Source organism: Equus asinus, chromosome X, assembly GCF_041296235.1.
Source record: "Equus asinus isolate D_3611 breed Donkey chromosome X, EquAss-T2T_v2, whole genome shotgun sequence".
In the NCBI taxonomy this organism is placed as follows: domain Eukaryota; kingdom Metazoa; phylum Chordata; class Mammalia; order Perissodactyla; family Equidae; genus Equus; species Equus asinus.
Genome location: NC_091820.1, coordinates 139,505,736 through 139,525,728, shown reverse-complemented (window position 1 = coordinate 139,525,728; position 19,993 = coordinate 139,505,736). Strand labels below are relative to the sequence as shown.

General features: G+C 51.1%; 1 protein-coding gene across 11 annotated transcripts in view; it reads right to left on the bottom strand.

Annotated features, from left to right (window-relative positions):
• Nucleotides 1-7,210: 7,210 nt before the first annotated feature.
• Nucleotides 7,211-19,993, bottom strand: part of IKBKG (inhibitor of nuclear factor kappa B kinase regulatory subunit gamma) — a 25,517-nt gene continuing 12,734 nt past the window's right edge. For 7 of the 11 annotated variants that reach the window (XM_044763130.2, XM_070502900.1, XM_044763126.2 and 4 more), the window contains exons 4-10: nt 16,112-16,230; nt 13,244-13,396; nt 12,577-12,673; nt 11,346-11,489; nt 10,920-11,062; nt 10,649-10,710; nt 7,211-10,409 (exon numbers count right to left, since the gene is read on the bottom strand). In XM_044763130.2, the coding sequence (XP_044619065.1) occupies nt 10,267-10,409; nt 10,649-10,710; nt 10,920-11,062; nt 11,346-11,489; nt 12,577-12,673; nt 13,244-13,396; nt 16,112-16,230 (861 nt within the window). In that variant the 3' untranslated portion in view covers nt 7,211-10,266. The remainder of the gene's footprint in view (nt 10,410-10,648; nt 10,711-10,919; nt 11,063-11,345; nt 11,490-12,576; nt 12,674-13,243; nt 13,397-16,111; nt 16,231-19,993) is intronic. The other 4 variants (XM_070502899.1, XM_044763120.2, XM_044763118.2 and 1 more) reach the window with 3 other exon arrangements.

The window sequence follows — 19,993 nt, the reverse complement described above, 5'->3', positions numbered from 1 at the left end:
GGACACAGGGATGGTTCAACATCCGCAAATCAATCAACGTGATACATCACATCAACAAACTGAGGAATAAAAACCACATGATCATCTCAATAGATGCAGAGAAGGCATTTGACAAGATCCAACAGCCATTTATGATAAAAACTCTGAACAAAATGGGCATAGAAGGAAACTACCTCAACATAATAAAGGCCATATACGACAAACCCATAGCCAACATCATACTCAATGGGCAAAAACTGAACGCCATCCTCCTGAAAACAGGAACGAGACAAGGATGCCCTCTATCACCACTCTTATTTAACATAGTACTGGAGGTCCTGGCCAGAGCAATCAGGCAAGAAAAAGGAATAAAAGGAATCCAAATAGGGAGGGAAGAAGTGAAACTCTCGCTGTTTGCAGACGACATGATCTTATATATAGAAAACCCCAAAGAATCCATTGGAAAACTGTTAGAAGTAATCAACAACTACAGCAAAGTTGCAGGGTATAAAATCAATTTGCATAAATCAGTAGCATTTCTATACTCCAGTAATGAACCAACAGAAAAAGAACTCAAGAATACAATACCATTCACAATCACAACAAAAAGAATAAAATACCTTGGGGTAAATTTAACGAAGGAAGTGAAGGACCTATATAATGAAAATTACAAGGCCTTTCTGAGAGAATTGGATGACGATATAAGGAGATGGAAAGACATTCCATGTACATGGATTGGAAGAATAAACATAGTTGAAATGTCCGTTCTACCTAAAGCAATCTACAGATTCAACGTCATCCCAATCAGAATCCCAATGACATTCTTTACAGAATTAGAACAAAGAATCCTAAAATTCATATGGGGCAACAAAAGACCCCGAATTTCTAAAGCCATCTTGAGAAAAAAGAACAAAACGGGAGGCATCACAATCCCTGACTTCAAAACATACTACAAAGCTACAGTAATCAAAACAGCATGGTACTGGTACAAAAACTGGTGCACAGATCAATGGAACAGAATTGAAAGCCCAGAAATAAAACCACACATCTATGGACAGCTTATCTTTGACAAAGGAGCTGAGGGCATACAATGGAGAAAAGAAAGTCTTTTCAACAAATGGTGCTGGGAAAACTGGAAAGCCACATGTAAAAGAATGAAAATTGACCATTCTTTTTCACCATTCACCAAAATAAACTCAAAATGGATCAAAGACCTAAAGGTGAGACCTGAAACCATAAGGCTTCTGGAAGAAAACGTAGGCAGTACACTTTTTGACATCAGTATTAAAAGGATCTTTTCGGACACCATGCCTTCTCAGAGAAGGGAAACAATAGAAAGAATAAACAAATAGGACTTCATCAGATTAAAGAGCTTCTTCAAGGCAAATGAAAACAGGATTGAAACAAAAAAACAACCCACTAACTGGGAAAAAATATTTGCAAGTCATATATCTGACAAAGGCTTAATATCCATAATATATAAAGAACTATCGCAACTCAACCACAAAACATCAAACAACCCAATCAAAAAATGGGCTGGAGACATGAACAGACATTTCTCCAAAGAAGATATACTGATGGCAAATAGGCACATGAAAAGATGCTCATCATCGCTGATCATCAGGGAACTGCAAATCAAAACTACACTAAGATATCACCTTACACCCATTAGAATGACAAAAATATCTAAAACTAATAGCAACAAATGTTGGAGAGGTTGTAGAGAAAAAGGAACCCTCATACACTGCTGGTGGGAATGCAAACTGGTGCAGCCACTATGGAAAACAGTATGGAGATTCCTCAAAAAATTAAAAATAGAACTACCATACGATCCAGCCATCCCACTACTGGGTATTTATCCAAAGAGCTTGAAGTCAGCAATCCCAAAAGTCCTGTGCACCCCAATGTTTATTGCAGCGCTGTTTACAATAGCCAAGACGTGGAAGCAACCTAAGTGCCCATCAACAGATGAATGGATAAAGAAGATGTGGTACATATATACAATGGAATACTACTCTGCTGCAAAACAGAACAAAATCATTCCATTTGCAATAACATGGATGGACCTTGAGAGAATTATGTTAAGTGAAATAAGCCAGCGAGAGAAGGATAATCTGTGTATGACTCCACTCATATGAGGAATTTAAAATTATGAACTAAGAACAGTTTAGTGGATACCAGGGGAAAGGTGGGGTGGGGGGTGGGCACAAAGGGTGAAGTGGTGCACCTACAACATGACTGACAAACATTAATGTACAACTGAAATTTCACAAGATTGTAACCTATCAATAACTCAATTAAAAAAAAAAGGGATCCCACTGTGAATCCTTCCTCTGTCCCTTTGAGATGTCTCTGTACCTCCTACAACCCAGGAGAGTCTTTCTCAAGGACCCGAGAGCCATTCCTTTGAGATGGAATCCTCAGGAAGGATAGGGCCTCAGTTTCCCAGTCTCTGTGCAGGATGCAATCCTAACTTCCATAACTGCCAGCAGCAGACACAGCTGGCCTCATGTATTTACACGGACCACCCTTTGTGAGTTTTCTCTTGAGCCCCTCCTAGCTCCCTCTGTCCCTTTAAAAAGCCCGTCACCTCTGGGCAAATCAGTACAGAGCTCAGCTCTTTCCCCTGCTGTCGAGAGTTACTGAATAAACTCTGTTCTCACCACTTTAATGTCCAACTGTGTTTCTCTTTGGCCACATATCCTATGCTGCCGACACATGGAGAGAGATGAGGACTGAAGGGGAGTGGAGGGAGAGTTAACGTTTCATGGGGACAGAGTTTCACTTTGGGAAGATGAAAAGTTCTGGAAATGGATGCTGGGGATGGTTGCACAACAATGTAAACGTGCTGAATGCCACTGAATGGTACACTCAAAAATGGGTGAGGTGGTCAATTTTATGTTATGTGTATTTTACTACAATTTAAAAAAAAAAAAAAACCGGGGGCCAGCCCCGTGGCCCAGTGGTTAAGTTCACGTGCTCCACTTCTGTGGCCCGGGGTTTCGCTGGTTCGAATCCTGGGAGTTGACAAATAGAAATGGCAAGCAATAGGATATATTGGAGTATATGAGGAAGCCATTTGGTGTAAACCTAATTCGGCCTGACTTTGTTTTTCCAAAAGGGCCTGACACGGCCATCGAGCATGCATTGTATACCTGCTCTAAACATTTCTTATGGCCAGAACAAATGCCCTTAAGATAAAGGTGCAACTTCTCCCCACATTGGCATTTCCTTAAGGATAAGCATCTCTTCCTAGGCTAGGAACTGATTGCTGCATTCACCTTTGACCACCCAGCTCACCTGTGACCACCCAGCTCGAGACAACAGACCTGCCACCCTGCTGTGTCCACCGAGGCAGCAGACCTACCTGCTGTTTCCATCAATCGCTGTGCCGACAGAGCAGTCTCGCGACTATTGTAAAGGAGACATTTCAATCCTGTGTGAAACACCTTCTTTGGGGGTATATAACCACTCTGTGCACCCCACTTCTTTGGTGCCCTTTCTTCCTTTGGGAAGAAAGGCCCCGGGCCATGGTCCTCACATTTAGCTCAGAATAAACTCACCCAAATTTTCATTTATAGATTGGTTATGGATTATTTTCGTCAACAGTGTGGACATGGCACCACTCGTCAAGCCACACTGAGGCGGCATCCCACATGCCACAACTAGAAGGACCCACAACTAAATATACAACTATGTACTGGGGGGCTTTGGGGAGAAAAAGGAAAAATAAAATCTTTAAAAAAAATACTCACATCAGAAAGTGGAGAACAGCTTTGAAAGTAATTTAAGATTAGCCAAAAAAACTTAATTACCAGTTTGGAATTATTTTTAGGTTTACACAATAAGCCACAGTTATCCTTGAACTTGCTTTGGGAGCTCAGGGGCCAGGGCACCATGAGTAGGCAGCAATCAAGACACCTCGACAGAGCCTTGTCTCTGGTTAGACAGATACGTGCACTTCACTTGGGCAGGCTAGGGATTGAGGAACAGTTAATGGTCAGAGTGTGTGTGTGTGGTTTGTTTTGACCAACATGGTGCAATCCCTGGGGATGTGCTCATATAAACCAAGCTGTTAGGAACATGAGTTGCTGTTAGCACCCACCAATGACTGGAAAATGCAAGCATTTATGTGACAAAAAACCGTGTTTGTCACAAATCCATAAGCTGTGATACTACTGTAGGGGAGGAAGACAATTCCTCTACCCTCTAGGTCCTTCTGGCTGGTCTAAGAAAAAAATTGACATGAAACAGAGTAACAGGAGAAAATCAAACAAAGCTTTATAACATGTGTACATGAGAAGACCCAGGAAAACTGAGTAACTCGCCAGAATGGCCAAAGCCACCACCTTAAAAATCATCTTCAGCTAAAGACAAAGGAGGACGTTGCAGAGGACGTTGCAGGGTAGTGGTTTGGGGCTTCAAAGTGGAGGAAGGCAATTTACATGGAGATGAAAATGCAAATGTTTGTTAAACAAGCGTTTCCTGGGCCAGCTATAGACAATGCTATCTTAGGGTATTAGCTCCTTTCTGGAACAGGCCTCCTATCTTAAATTCTTCTGGGCAGCTAGGGGGAAGGTCAATTTATTTCAGTCTTTTGTGCTTAAAAATAATCAAGCCAAACCGACACATTTTGAGGTGGCCAATACTGATCCCCCACACCACGCTTGAGAATAAGGCTTAGGATCCTTTTTTTACTTCTTCCTGATTTTCTAAAGCAGCAGCTCCTCATCCCTGAACGAAACACAGGGTCCACCCTCCCTGTAGTCAGCAGAGCAGCTGATCCAGCCAAGAGCACTGAGACCTCTGCCATGGAGCACTGTGTTTGTCACGCCTATGTCAGCCCAAGAGGCCTCATAGAATCTTATGAAATAACTTTTGTTTGCCATCCTATGTTCAGTTGGTTGGACTTAATTGCTCTTGAATGTCTGGGCTCCTGGGGAAAGTCCAAGCATAGGTCCACATGCGGCTGTCCAGCCAAGCACATCTTCTCATCACGTTTCTGAATATCAAGACACTCCTCCTAACCTGGATGGGACTAAGGAAGTCTTTGCAAATAAATTAGAAAACTCAGTGAAGGCCCAGGATAGCACGCTCCAAGTAATACAAACACAAATATGACATTTGGGACTGCAACTGAGTCCCGTCCACTGCAGGGGCCCACCCGGGACCAGGTTATGGACACTGCAACAACATGCTCCCAATTTTAACACCTGGATTTTTGGACCCCACCTCATGGTGCAGTGTGTGGTTCAGATGTTTGCTTTGGGGGCTTGTGGTTCCTACCTCAGCCATTGCATTTCGGCTCTGCCTGGGGCAAGACTGTTAAGGAGCTGCCTTCCCCAGGCCCTCGCCCTCACTACAGAATGAGACACTCCAGTAAGTGTGGAGGCCACAGACACCATGAGGCAGCCATACCCCCATACCGCCTACATCCTGCCAAGCACTGCTGCCACAACCCTATTTGATTTCCTCTTCCTCTCCATCCACCGTGGAGGGAAAGTGTGCAAACTACAGTCAACTATCAGTAGCTACTCAAACGGAAGTCAAAACTTTGATGTTCCTCTTTGGGCCAGCCCCATGGCTGACTGGTTAAGTTAGCGTGCTCCGCTTTGGCGGCCCAGGGTCTCGTTGTTTCAGATCCTGGGCGCAGACATGGCACTGCTCATCAAGCCATGCTGAGGTGGCATCCCACATGCCACAACTAGAAGGACCCACAACTAAAAATATACAACTATGTACCAGGGGGCTTTGGGGAGAAAAAGGAAAAATAAAATCTTTAAAACAAAGAAAAAAAAAACTTTGATGTTCCCATTTTACGGACAAGGAGACTGAGGCTCAGAAAGGTAAAGTCACCGCCCATGATCAAACAGCAAATGGGCCCAGGGAGACCTCCTCCGGCACACCCGCCTCCTCCCCGAAGGCATTGCCTGCTACTGCTCTCCACACCTAAGCAAAGCACATGCAAGGACGTGTCAGTTCTTTCCATCCAGATTGACCGTGTCCTGCTGCAGGGCCTAGTCCTCAGCCAAGGAAGCCAGCTCAGCCCTGTCACCATTCTAACATGGCAACGGTCAGCCAGCAATTGAAGGCCTCCTATTCAGAATGTAGGCTGGGGCTGCAGCTGTTTTCTATTGGAAAAGAACAGACTCGTTGTTGTTTCAGGCCTCCTGTAAAACAGGGATAGGCTACCCATGAGCTATGGGTTGAGAGAGGCCCCCCCATAGAAGGTATGGGGGTGTTCTACCCCCCAGGACCTCAGAATGTGACCTTATTTGGAGACAGGGTCTTCACAGAGGTGACGAAGTTGAAGAGCGGTCGTTAGGGTGGGCCCTAATCTAATCTGACAGATGTCCTTTAAAAAGGGGACATGTGGACACACAGAGGGGAGACGATGAGAAGACAGGGAGGAGACGGCCGTCTACAAGCCAAGGAGAGAGGCCTGGAACGCATCCTTCCCTCAGCCCTCAAAAGGAGCCAACCCTGCCCGCGCCTTGATCTCGGACTTCTGGCCTCCGGAACTGGCAGACGGTCCATTTCTGTTGTTTGAGGCGCCCGGTCTGTGGTACTTTGTTACAGCAGCCCCAGCAAATACACCACAGAAGCATCGAGAAGGTCCCTTGCACCCTTCATGACCAACAGTTGTACAACAGTGTGCTCTTTTCCCAGCCACTAGGGCAGACAAAACCTCAGAGCTGCATTCACATCAGGCAGACTCTGCAGTAACATATATTTTCTATGTATCACATAGTAATACATGCAAATTATAGGCACTTAGAAAACACATAAATACATAAGCAACACTTTTAATCACCCACATTCATCCAAATGGTAGCAGGATGTGCACCTGCAGCTTTGACTTTTTCACTGGGCGTCACACTTTGTACATAATTTTGTCTACTGGCTTTTTCACACCAACATGCTACAGAGTGTGTTCCATGTGACAGATGTTCACAATACTGGCTGAGCAGGCCCACATGGTCCAGAAGTCCAGCCTCTTATTTCATCATGATCTTTGATGGCTACAAGTGATGGTGCAGCAGGCTGAGGACACTTCCCAAGTGCTCGTTCCAGCCCGGCAAACCAGCCCCCAGGAAGGGGCAATGTCACAGGCCTGTCCCCTGCACCTTGCCAGCAGGGCACCAGAAGTCTTCATTTGTTGCTATTTTGACATCACTTTTTGTTTAGTTTGAATCCGTATTGTTTTAGCTACTAATGAGAGAGAAATGCATTCTTACTGTGCTTATTTTATTGCTCATCTAGATTTCTCTTAAGCATTGACCAGCAGGTAGCAGAGGGGGCACACGTGTAAGCAATGGGAATGACACAGGTTTCAGGGGGATATGCTTCTAGCTGTCTGTCTCTACCACTCAAACCCAGGGCTGTGAAGATCAAGGGGTCACAGCTAATAAGGCAGGCAGGCTGCTTCCCTCATGGGAAGAATCCAACCACTTGTTTCAGAAGCTCAACCTAACTAAAGCCAGAAAGGAAGAAAGCGGAATCCCTCACATCCGGGTGAATGGCCTGATTTAAAATCCTTGGGGTCTTCTGCAGAACCAGCCCTAGAGAGTGCGACAAGAAGAAAGGAGGCAGGTAGCAAGGACACCCAGCCTTCAGAAAGGGAAGGTTCAAAAGAGCAGCGGTTGCCCGCCAATGCCCGGTTCCACACCCAGACCCTGACTCAGCTAGTCTAGGGCCCAGGCGGGAGCATCTGTAAAGCTCCCAGCTGCTGGGGCTGTGCAGCCCACCTGGTGCCACTGCCAGAGCCTGAGGAAAGTTCTCCAGGAAGAGAACGTCCGCTCTCTCACTGTTCCTGCATCTCACCTTTTTTCTTTCAACCCCCTTTCAGAAGAGGGAGTTGGTCAGAGATATGCCTTCGTTCACCCTCTTAGAAGCATGAAGCCCATCCCCAGGCAGCCAGTAGCCGCTACCCAGGGTGCAGGTGGTCCAATGGCTCCGTCCTACTGCACTATACCCCCTTCTCCTGCCCACACCCACTGGCCCTGGCAGCAGCGTCCAGCCTAAAGAACAAGAGTCTGCACGCCTGCAAGGGCCTGTCCCGCACCAAACTCCAGCTTCCCAGCGGCCACCATCACCCCGGGGAACAACCCCTTGAACAGAACTGCACGTCCTGAAGACACCTGCCTTTGACTGCATTTGTCCTAATCTGTGGGCTCCAGAAGAGGCCCCGGTGCTGGGTTAAATGGTAGCCCCAAAAGATATGCACACGTTCTAACCCCCAGGACTTGTGATTATGACCTTATTTGGAAAAAGGGTCTTTGTGGATGTAATGAAGGTAAAAATCTCAAGATGAGATCATCTTGGATGATATAGGTGAGCCCTAAACCCGATGACTGGTGTCCCTGTAAGAGACAGAAGAGAAGACACAGTCAGACGAAGAGGCCACGTAACCACGGAGGCAAAGACTGGAGTGATGTGTCCACCAGCTGAGGAGCACCAAGGACAACCACCGGAAGCTGGGAGAGAGGCCCGGACCAGACTCCCCCTCACAGCCTCCAGAAAGAATCAACCCTGCCCACACCCTGATTTCAGACTTCTGGCCTCCAGAACCGTAAAAGAATGAATTCCTGCTGATTTAAGCCACCAAGTTTATGGTAATTTGTTACAGGAGCCATGGGAAACTAATACACCCCCAAAAAACTAAAAGTGCTCTTGTAGAAAAATTATAGGATTGGGATAGAAATGTGGCACCCACGAGCAGAGAACCTGTCTGTACCTTTAACATTTTTCTGAAGCACAATCTGCAATTAGACACCTGGGCTTCAGGAAATGGACAAGTTGCTCCCACCCTCCAGATGCCAAGACAGCCCCGGCCCAGGCTTGTTTTCAGTCTCAATACTAGACTTCCATCCTAATTCTGCTCAGCTCTCTCATTGCCAAGTACCAGGAAGCCCCACGAGAAGACGCAGGGCCAGATCCGCAATACCCCATTCCTGACCTGGGAAGCTGGGAGGAGGGCAGGGCGAGGGCCAGGGCACCAAGGAGCAAACGATGGGCCGTCGTCCCATTCTCCCTCCACTTTCAACGTCCTCTCTTTACTACGGTTGCAGGGTGAATGCCCATGGCTCTGCAATCCTAGGAAATACTCAGCATCTTGCACAACAACAAGGAAGAGTTCTCTGGTGTTTGTAATCTGCCAATCGTTGCCAAGTGGCTCCTGTTCGAACGCAAGGCTAGGACGTCACAAACTTCTGGAATGTGATGAAAGACGGCCACCACCACTCACATTGGGCGGCCGTGCTCTCGCAGTGTTAGGAAGAGGAACGGAAAAGCGTGTATGCAGGAAGCAGTCCTCCCTCAGACCACAGGGCGGCCTCAACAACTCCAACCCCAAAGCACTTTATCCCAAAGGTGGATAAACGTGATGGCGCAAAGGTAACAAACCGAGTCCCAGAAACCCAGCCCAAAGGCGAGCAGGAAAAGATCACTGCAACTTCCTCACACCCAAGAGCGGATCCCACTAATGACCAAAGAGCTCCTACAAACCAGGGAACAAAAGACTAACAGCCCAATAGAAAAATGGGCAAAAAACACAAACAAGCTATTCACACCAGAAGAAATGAAAGGCCCCTTCAAGCTCTGAAAAGATGCTCAAGCTCACTCTTAACAGAGAACCACAGCCCTGGTGGATAGCAAGGCTATGGGGAGCAAGGGCGGCGGGAAACCACACTTGGGGGGCAGGCAGGCCCGGCACCATCTACTCTGTTGGCTGATGCTCTACGGTGCCGTCTCTAAGAACTTGACCCAAAGATACACATGACGGATGCACGAGGATTTTCAGTGCAGCGTTATTTATGACAGTAAAAAGATTGGCAACAACCTACATGTCCATCAGCAGCCGACTGGTTCAATCCACGGTGGTGCAGCCCCATGTGGAACACCAGGCAGCCCGTGAGAGCAGCAGCAACCCAGCAGGAAGGAGGGGCTCCCACCCATCTCGCTGGGGAGGCAGTCCTCTCCAAGAGCCCCGACCTTGATTCTTGACTTCCCCAGTGGAGGTGGAAGAACAGGGAGCCCGAGGGACAAGCGGTTCAAGCAGACAGAACAAAAAAAAAAAAGGGCAGAGTCAGGCCTAGCTGGGGCTCTGTGTACCCTAAAAGAGGTGAACCAGCAGATGGGGGAGCTGAAGCGTAAGGCCCAGCGGCTAGCTCTCGGGGCTCAAAGAAGTGGCCGGTTCTTTGTCACTTAGCCCATCATTCAGGACTTGGCGGGCAGGAGAGGAAAGCACAGATGACACTGTCCCAGGCTGGTGATCAACAGGCAGCCCTACTCGATGCACTCCATGACGTGTATCTGCAGGGTGTCCATGTCAGGAGCCTGGTACTGGCACTTGGGGCAACAGAAGTCGGGTGGCTCCTCGGGGGGACTTCTCCTCTGGCTGGGCAGGGCCGAGTGAATGGAGTGGTGAGCTGGGGAAAGAGCGCAGATGCAGAAAGTCCTGAAACTGGAGCCAACTATCAGGCTCCCTGCCACTAGCTCCTCCACTTTAATCCCCCCTTACCGATGGGGAAGGCAGCCAATGCAAGCTCCCATGCCCACCGTGTGTGTGCGCTCCAAAGAGCAACTCTGGGGTTAGACGTGGCTCTCTCCGTCACAGAATCCTTCTCCCAGCACCCTGCCCTCCCCACTCTTCCTGCAGCTCACTCACCTGGGGTGGGGGGTAAAGGGGGCTGGGAGACCTCTACATGCCGCTTCCTCATATCTTCGATCCTTAGAGAAGAGAAACCGTCCAATAAATACGTGAAAGTCAAGGTCCAGGTGTACAAAGCTGATGGAAGGACAGGGGTGGGAGGAGGGGAGTGGGAGGGCCAGCTCACCCTAACCCAACAAGCCAGGAGCACTCAGTCTCCTGTGGTTACTACTGGAGACTCCCCACCAGTACCCAGCCCTGCTCCCCGTGGGGCCACGCTGAGGCCCACCTGGCTGACTCCTGACAGCTGGCCTTCAACCGGCTGTACTCCCTCTGCAGCTGCTCCAGCTGCTCCTGCAGACACTCCTTTTTCTCAGCCAGCTTCTCCCGGGCCTGCCTTTCCGCCTGGAAGTCCGCCTTGTAGATATCCGCCTGGCAAAGCCAAGAGAGGGGGGACACACCCGCCGTCCATCAGCCATTCATCAGACATTCCATGCTAGGCACCAGGAAACAAGGCAGAGCCTGCTCCTACCCTCCCAGAACCCACGGCAGAGAGCGAGTCATCCCACTTGTGCTGAGAGGTCAAGGAACAGCACAAGGAACTTGAAGAGCTTCCAAGAAGCTACTGCAAAATGACACCAGAGTCACACCAGGTCCCAGCGCCAGTGGGCCCAGTCTGCTCACCCGTGTGCAGGCCTCAGAGGAGAGCCCTCACCTGGGCCTTCAGCACCGGAACGGTCTCCATCACAATCTTATGCTGCTCGGCCTCTTCCTTGAGCTTGTCAATCGCTTCCTGTTTGGCCACCAGGGCCTCCTCGGCCTGCTGGAGCTGCTGCTTAAGATCTTCCAGCTGCATTCCCTGGAGACGGACAAGAGGGAGATGACAGACCCTGAGCCGGCCCGGAATGGGGGCCAGGCTGCCCCCAGGATAGCTGCCATTCCAGGTGAGAGCTGAGAAGAACGAAAGATCAACCCCGGCTGTCCTGAACTAGGACAATGCTGACCACAAGGTGTCGGCGTGTGCAGAGTATTAGAAAGGGAGAGGTTGGAGGGGACCTCTGAAGTCATCTGGCACAGCCTCCCACACAGGCCGACATCCCCTTCCCAGAATCCCCAGCTAGACAGCCCTCCTCCAACCCTTCAGGGGATAGGGGCCAGACTCCCCACTGAGGCCACCCTCTCCACTCTGAGCCAGTCTCCCGCACTAACACTACCACATGCCCGCTAGGCTGAGACCCACTGGTCCTGCCACTCTGCCACCTGGTCAAAGGTCTGCTGGTCACACACACATACGTGCGCACGTGCACAGACATTACAAATACATGCACATACAGACACCCACACATGCCAGCAAGTCTTCCCTCTGGAGATCAAAGGGCCACAGTTTTGTCATTAACTCTTCCCCATGTGACCCGGTTTCAGGCTTTACCCTTACAAGTCTCCTCTGGGTACTTTCATGTTTGACAACATCCTGCTTAAAATGTGATCGCTAGAAACTGCACCCAGTACAGGTCCGATAAGAACAAACTAAAAAAGGGCTCCCAGCTGCCTTCAACACTGTTGGAGATGGAAACGTTCCCGGGGCTTACCTTGGCTCAGAGAAACCTGAGCCAGGAGCTGAGCTGGCAACAGCTGGCGGGAGGGACTGGCCATGGAGCAAGCATATTCCCGGCCCACGGAGGGAACATCTAGAAGCCCAGCCCAGCCCACTGTAGGCAGCAAACAGTACGGCCCAAGCATCCCACCTCCCTGTGGCCTGCCCTGAGCCATCACACTGCAGCCTGGACAAAGCTCTAGACAAACAGAGCACCCCTCCCAAAAGCCAACTCTGTCAAGTCTTCAGGGAGGGCCTTGAGTCCCAACATCCCCAAATTTGGAGGAGTAAGGAGAGGAGCCAGGGTAAGGTCAGTCCTAGACAGGCTCAAGGACATCCCAGCCATACTCACTCGGTTCCGCTCACTGCTCACCATGCTGCTCTTGATGTGGTTGTCATACTCTTGGAAGAGCTGGTGATAGGCTACCTGTAGCTGGGCCAGCTTCCGCCTAAGAAAAAGGAGCTTTTGCTGGAGAAAACACCTTGTCCTGGTCCAGCCACAGCTTTTCCTGCTTCCAACTCCACCCTCTTCCTTCTTGTTCTGTCCACAGACAGGAGTGGAGCTGCCGGGATGCATCTGTGCCTTAAAGGCCTGTAGCTCTGAGGCAGACTTTGCTCACTAGTTACTATCATTTTCCTTAAAGCTAACATTTTTAAAAGTACAAAAAGAAATTTTTATAATAAAATGCAACTGTCTTGTACTCTTCAAAAACGTCAACTTCATGAAAAATATGCAAAGGCAGGATGACTGTTCTAGATTAAAGAAGACTCAAAAGGCACACCAATGGAAAGAATGCAGGATCCTGAACCAGATGCTGTTAACATATGGGACAAACAGTGGAATCTGAATGTGGACTGGAGAATGGATAATATTATTGTATCAAAGATGGATCATTTGGGTGTGTACTGGGTGCAGCATAAGGGGCAGCCAGTCCCGAGAAGGGCTACCCCGAAGGCAGAAAGCCACTGATGGCCCCCCCACTGGGCCCTGTCCCTCCCAGTGTTAGGAACCCACTCACTTCTCCTCCGAGGCAGCCTGGCGCTCCATGCGCAGGGCAGCCTCCATGCTCTGGGTCTGCATGCGCAGCTGGTCCACCTGCACGTTGTGCTGCTGCTGCAGCGCCTCCCGCTCACTCTCCAGCTGCCGGGCCTGCTCACTGGCCGCCCGGGCCCTGGCACAGGGGAAGGGGGCGGTCACAGCAGAGCCCCGGCAGGAGCAGAGGGTGACAGGCGCCACCCGCCGTGCTCACAGGATCCCTGCCGTGCTGAGAAGGGCTGGCAGCAGAAGGAAAGCGGAGCCCAAGAGCACTAGAAGCACAGCAGTCCGCGGGAGAGGACAGCCACAGGGAGAGGGCGTGGTCCAGAACGTCCTGTCAACGCACAGCCAAAGCACCATGAAAAGGGGGGCGCCACTCACTGTCCAGGTGGAGGTGCTGTCACCGGAGACAGGGACAACCGCAGGGCACCAGGTTGGGGGTGATGTCTTCACGTCACCACAGGCACCCGGCAGGGAAACAAGTGCAGGTGGCAAGGAGACCCGCGGCTCAGGGTTCAGGTTGATGACATGCATTAGGGAAGCCCCTTCCAAGGTGAAGGAGGTGGTCTCAGAAGAGGACACTGCTGGGGCTAGGGTAGAGGAGCCCCCAGGAACCGTCTATGGGGTTCCAACAGGTGGATACCGGGGGCCCCGGTCAGAGCAGTCTCAGTGGAGGGGGTCAGGAGAGACTAGGAGGAAAGGAAGTGGAGGCAGCCAGCAAAGACAAGCCTTTCTAGAAGATCTGCGGCGGGGGGGGGGGGGGCGGTGGGTGAGGGGGGAGATCCAGTGTGCTCAGGCAACTCATTCCGTCCCAGTCACTGTTCTGGAAGTGGCAAGGAGGCAGCTGGTCCACCTCAATGGCTCAGCTGGAGTCCCAAATGCCCACACCTGAAAGCTGAGTCTGCTGCCTGCTTGCCTGGGTGACAGTGACAGCCTTGGCAGGGCATTCTTCCTTCCACACTCCCACCAGAATGGCTCATCTCTCCTCCCTTGATCTTCTGATCCAGGCCCATACCACCCCATGGCCCCCATCTCCCGTCTCCACACTCATATCTCCCCACAGTCCCCTAAATCTCCAGTTTCAGGCTACAGCCATGTCATCCTGCTGTCTCGAGACCCTCCATAGTCCCCACCATGGGGGGCAACAGTGGGTGTTTCTGGGTGGAGGAAGTTATTAGGGGGTTTCACTGGTCTCACTGTTTCTCTGCACTTGTCCAAATACATTGAACACATTTCCATCTGTGATGTGACAAAAGTTACGTGCTACCATCACCATCACCAGATGGAACTGCTGCCTGCCAGGGGCCCTGGAACAAGGGGAAGGCCATTCCGACGTGACAGGTCTAGGGCTCAGAGAGCAGCCATGTGTATGAAGTTTGAAGCTGTTTAAATGGCCACACTGAATGATCTGAGATGCAAGCAAGGCTTCGTGCCCCAAGCTGCCCAGTTCAGTATTTACACACTCGACCATGTTGGGGAAGGATGGGAAAGGAGGCTGCCCAAGAGCCTACAAGTGCCAGAGTAAACGCCGTTGCAGGGTCGTTAACTGACCAAAGTTGGCTGCAAAACTGCACTAACAGCGAAATGCCTCCAGCAGCTTCTTTTATGTGAACAGAAAAAAGACCGGCAAGAAAGACACCAAATTGTCCTGAAAATTACATATGCGATTTTAGAAACTTGGCAGTACAGAAGAGTACACGGTGGGAAGACACTGAATGCGACGAGCCGGAGCCAACCAGGCTCAGCGCTGCGATGCCTCTGCTCAAGGTCTGTTCTCTGGATGGAAGTGCATTCACGCCATCTCACGTATCACTCCGATAAGGGGAGGGGGCATCTAAAGCGTTATTCAGACTCGTTGGAAAACTCCTGCCTGCTCCTCTAGCCTTCTTCAGGAAGGCGTCCCTGACATCATCCAATGCACCCTGATCACCTACTGCACCGGGGGAGCTGGCGCCACCCCTTTCGACCGGACCCATTTTTCTGGAGGGCAGCCGCTGGGCGGCATGAGAACCACAGAAACATCCGTGCCCTTTGACCCAGTGAAGGCACTTCCAGGAATCTCCCCCCCCCACCCCAAGCCTCGCGACTGTGCAGAAAAGAACAACCAGGAGGTCTGACGAAGGGCCAGCTTGCAAGGTTGGCCCTCGGGTGGCGCCTGGGCAGTGGGCTGGTCCAAGTCCCCTACGCTGACATGACACTTTCCTTACTGCTAAGGGTGGTCCCTGCGCCTGGACTCCTGCACAACAGGATGGTTTATGGGGAGCACCTGCTTTCCTCTGGGAGTCGGGAAGTGTGGTGCATGCCCGGCAGGGGGCCCTGCGTGACCAGCCCCCAATCAAACCCGGGGCGCTGAGTCTCCAGTAGGTTCCCGGGGTCTCCAGTGTTGCAGTGTCGCTGCTGGAGAAGGGAGAGCACTCGGTGGGCCCCTCACAGGAGGAAGGGAAGGAGGGAGCCTAAGGCGTGGGGTTCTCCACCCCCGACCTGTGTCTTCTGTCCTCGCAGGTCCTGGCATGTGACCTTTCCCTGTAATAAACCTCAGGGGAGAGGGCACTGGGAGTACTTCCAGAGGTGACCGTGGATCACAGGGTGCTCATGGGACCCCCCCAAAATGCCCCCTAAGAGAATAATCCCAAATTCCAGCAAAAGGTCAGACAGCCCAGAAGCGCCGGGTCCCAGATGCCCAGCCCACAACTCCTGCAAGGCCCTGCTGCCCCAACACTCCCGTGTGCTCAGGCAGCACATCCCCCAGGCTGCCCTCTCTCAGAGGAACCCCTGGAGGACCCTAAACTGCCTCCCTCTTCTCGGGCATCCCGACAGTGGCCTCCAGGGTGGGCTTTCCCTCCCCACTCACCTGCCCTCCAGAGCCTGCCGCTCCTTAGTGGCGGCCTCCAAGCGACTCTGGCTCTCCTGGAGCTCCCCCAGCAAGGACGTCACCTGGGCTTTCACTGAGGCCTTATCCTCGGCCATCTGCTGCATGAAAAAAAGCCACTTCCTGTCAACGATGTTTTCTCACCAGCTGCCCACCTCTGGCGGCCCAAAGCCCCAGGGCAGCCTGCAAGTGCTGAGATGTGTCAGCCTTAAGACTTCTATCCTGACCTCAGCATCCCCACTCATCTCACCTACAGAAGCCTCCTGATCCTAGCGAGGCAACTGAGGTGGTGGGAACAGATGGAGTCCCATGAGCCCACACTCCCAAGCCCCTCCTCCTCCCTGCAGATGGGACAACACAAGACCCAAGGACACAGGAGCACAGAGATGCCTTCAGTCTCATGAGGCTGACGACCAGGCCATGATGGCTGAACCCAAGAGGAATCTCCCGGCCTCTCTGAGACTTGGTGCTGAGGGAGGCAAGACTCAAAGACAGCAACAAAAATACATGCTCCATTCCACAGGCCCAGGGCCACTAGAGGTGAGCTGGACTGACAATGTTTCCTGAAGACCTCCACCAGTAACAAAATTCCAGAGTTGTCCAAACTCCCCGTCACCCAGTCCCCCTCATCAAATAGTCCGGAACCAGGTCCCCCGCAACCTCAAGCTGCTTGACCCAGGGTTGAATCTCAGTCCCCTGCACCCTCAACTCCTCCACAGCAACCCCTCCATTGTAACTGCCACTCCTGCCCTGGGTTCCTGCCTGCCACTCCCTCCCCTCTCCTTTGCAACTGCTTGCTGTCCCAGGAATGTGACTCTTCTCCATCTACATGTACATGCATGGAGATCCGATCTGGTCTCAAGGCTTTCAATATCCCCTACAGGCTGCTATCTTCCAAATTCATACTTCTAGGACAGACTTCTCTCCCAAACCCCAACTTAGCTATTCAACTACCTGCCCAATATCTCCAAGTCTATGCCTGTCAGCAGACCCTGTCGGCTAGTGCCCACCTTGGTCAGAGTCCCATGCTAGGCGGTTGCCATGGGCTTCCACCAGGGCTCCCCACTCCACTCCTGCGCCTGTAGGAATGTCCTGGGGCTGCCATAAAGGACCACAAAGCAGGGGACTTAAGACAACAGAAATGTACTATCTCCCAGTTCTGGAGGCCAGAAGTCCAAGAGTAAGGTGTCAGCAGGGTTGGTCCTTCTGAGGTCTCTGGGAAAGAATCTGCTCCAGGCCACTGTCCTGGCTTCTGGAGGCTGCCAGCCATCCTTGGTGTTTCTTGGCTTGTAGACACATCAACCCAGTCTCTGCCTCCATCATCACATGGCCTTCTTCCCTGTGTGTCTGTTTTTCTTCTTATAAGGACACGAGTCATTGGATTTAGGCCCCGCCCCCCACTCCAGTACAACCTCATCTTCACTTGATGACGTTTGCAAAGACCCTATCTCCAAATCAGATCCCATTCACAGGTACTGGGGGTTAGGAAGTGGGTATTTCTTTTGGGGGGACACAATTCAACTCATAACTCCCCACCCACACTCTATACTCTACAGGAAGCCAAATAATGTCTCACACTAGCACAGCACCCTCCCACGGCTCCTGTCACACTCAGGATCAAAGCCAAATCCTTCCAGTGGCCTACTAAGCCCACAGGAGCAGCCCCCACGACCCCGCCTTCCTCGGCCCCATCCACTCAGCCCCAGCCATGTTTGCCTCTTTGGTGTTCCCTGAACACGACAGGCAGGCTCCTGCCTCAGGACCTCTGCATGTGCTTTCCCTGCCTTCAAAATGTGCTTGCCCCACATACCCACACGGCTTAGCCCTCATCAGCTTCTGGTCCGTACTCGACGCCCCCTCCGGGAGGCCTTCTCCCTTGAACCTTCCCTGTTGGATCAACAGCTCGCCTTGGGTATCTAGTGGTCCTCTCAAAGCCATCCTCCCTAACACTGCACATCTGACAGTCCCCCAAAGCCAGCTCCGCCCACAGCCTTCGTGATTGTCAGTTGATGGCAAATCCATCCTCCAGTTAGAACAAAAACCTTGGGCTCCTTTTTGACTCCCCCTCACCTCTCTCTCTTTCTCTCTCTTGATCTCACTCTCAGTTCACATCTAATCCATCAGGAAATCCTGTCAAAATGTATCCCAGAATCTATTTGATGACACTAAGCAATTAATGTTAACTATTTTAGGTGTGATAGTGGTATTGTAGCTATTTTTTTCCCAAGTCCTCTCTTAGAGATACATACCGAAATGTTGACAGATGAAATTATATGGCATCTGGGATTTGCTTCAAAATAATGGGGTCATACTGGAGGGGGGTGGGTCTGATCCAACAACTATTAAGAACTACGAAAGAAATTAGCACAGAACAATTTCAATTCAACTCCATCCAAATCCCTGAACTCAGAGACTTGACCAAACTTTAACACAGCTCCAAGCAGCCTGAGGTGGCAGCCCTGGGACGACTCAGCCCCCTTTTGAGTTCCTGTCTGAGAAATCAAGGCTGGCAAAAGAATTTACCGTTTGGGTAGCTCTTCCTACCCATGGGTCCTGTCCCCATGCCAGCAGCTCTTCCTGCCCATGGGTCCTGTCCCCATGCTACTCCATGCTACTCTCTGAATAAAAGAGCCCTACTGCCAGAAAAAAAAAAAAAGAATTTACTGTTTGTTCCAGCCAACACCTGACATGGGGCCCCCACCTCCCTTCCTTAGAGCATTTACTAAAAAGGGATCCCACTGTGAATCCTTCCTCTGTCCCTTTGAGATGTCTCTGTACCTCCTACAACCCAGGAGAGTCTTTCTCAAGGACCCGAGAGCCATTCCTTTGAGATGGAATCCTCAGGAAGGATAGGGCCTCAGTTTCCCAGTCTCTGTGCAGGACGCAATCCTAACTTCCATAACTGCCAGCGGCAGACACAGCTGGCCTCATGTATTTACACTGACCACCCTTTGTGAGTTTTCTCTTGAGCCCCTCCTAGCTCCCTCTGTCCCTTTAAAAAGCCCGTCACCTCTGGGCAAATCAGTACAGAGCTCAGCTCTTTCCCCTGCTGTCGAGAGTTACTGAATAAACTCTGTTCTCACCACTTTAACTAATGTCCAACTGTGTTTCTCTTTGACACTGGCGTCTTTCTAAGAGGAGACACACAGACACCTAAGGAGAAGGCAACATAACAATGGAGGCAGAGACTGGAGCGAGGCGTCTACAAGCCAAGGCACGCCAAGGACTGCAGCCACCACCCGAGTCTAGGAGAGAGGCCGCTGGGGCAGCTGCTCCCTCAGAGCCCTCAGAAGGAACCAACCCTGCCGACATCTTGCTCTTGGACTTCTGGCCTCCAGAACTGGGAGACAATATGCTTTTGTTACTTAAAGCCACCCAGTTTGGGGCACCTTGTTATGGCAGCCCCAGGAACTTACTCTTCCCTGAGGGCCCTGCCAGGCAGTCTATGCTGACAGCGTGATTTGTGGTGGGGCCTTGGGCTGCACACAGCAGCCTGACCTCCGGGCGCGGAGACTGAGTAACTGAGGTCAGGCCCTCGGGTGCTCTAGGCCTACAGGACCCAGCCCCAGTAAAGTCCCTGGACACCATGGCTCCAGGAGAGCTTCCGTGGTGGCAGGACTCCGTGCATGTTGTCACACGTCATTGCTGGGAGAAACTGTGCTGCCGCCCAACTCCACTGGCAGGGGACCTGGAAGCTCCTGCCTGGTCTCTCCTGGACCCGCCCTACGACCGCCCCTTTTCTCTTTGCTGGTTTCACCCTGTATCCTTTCACTGTAATTAACCAGAACAACCATAACCACGAGGACAATGGCTTTTCTGAGTTCTGAGAGTCCTCCTAGTGAAGCATCAGGCCTGAGGCTGCTC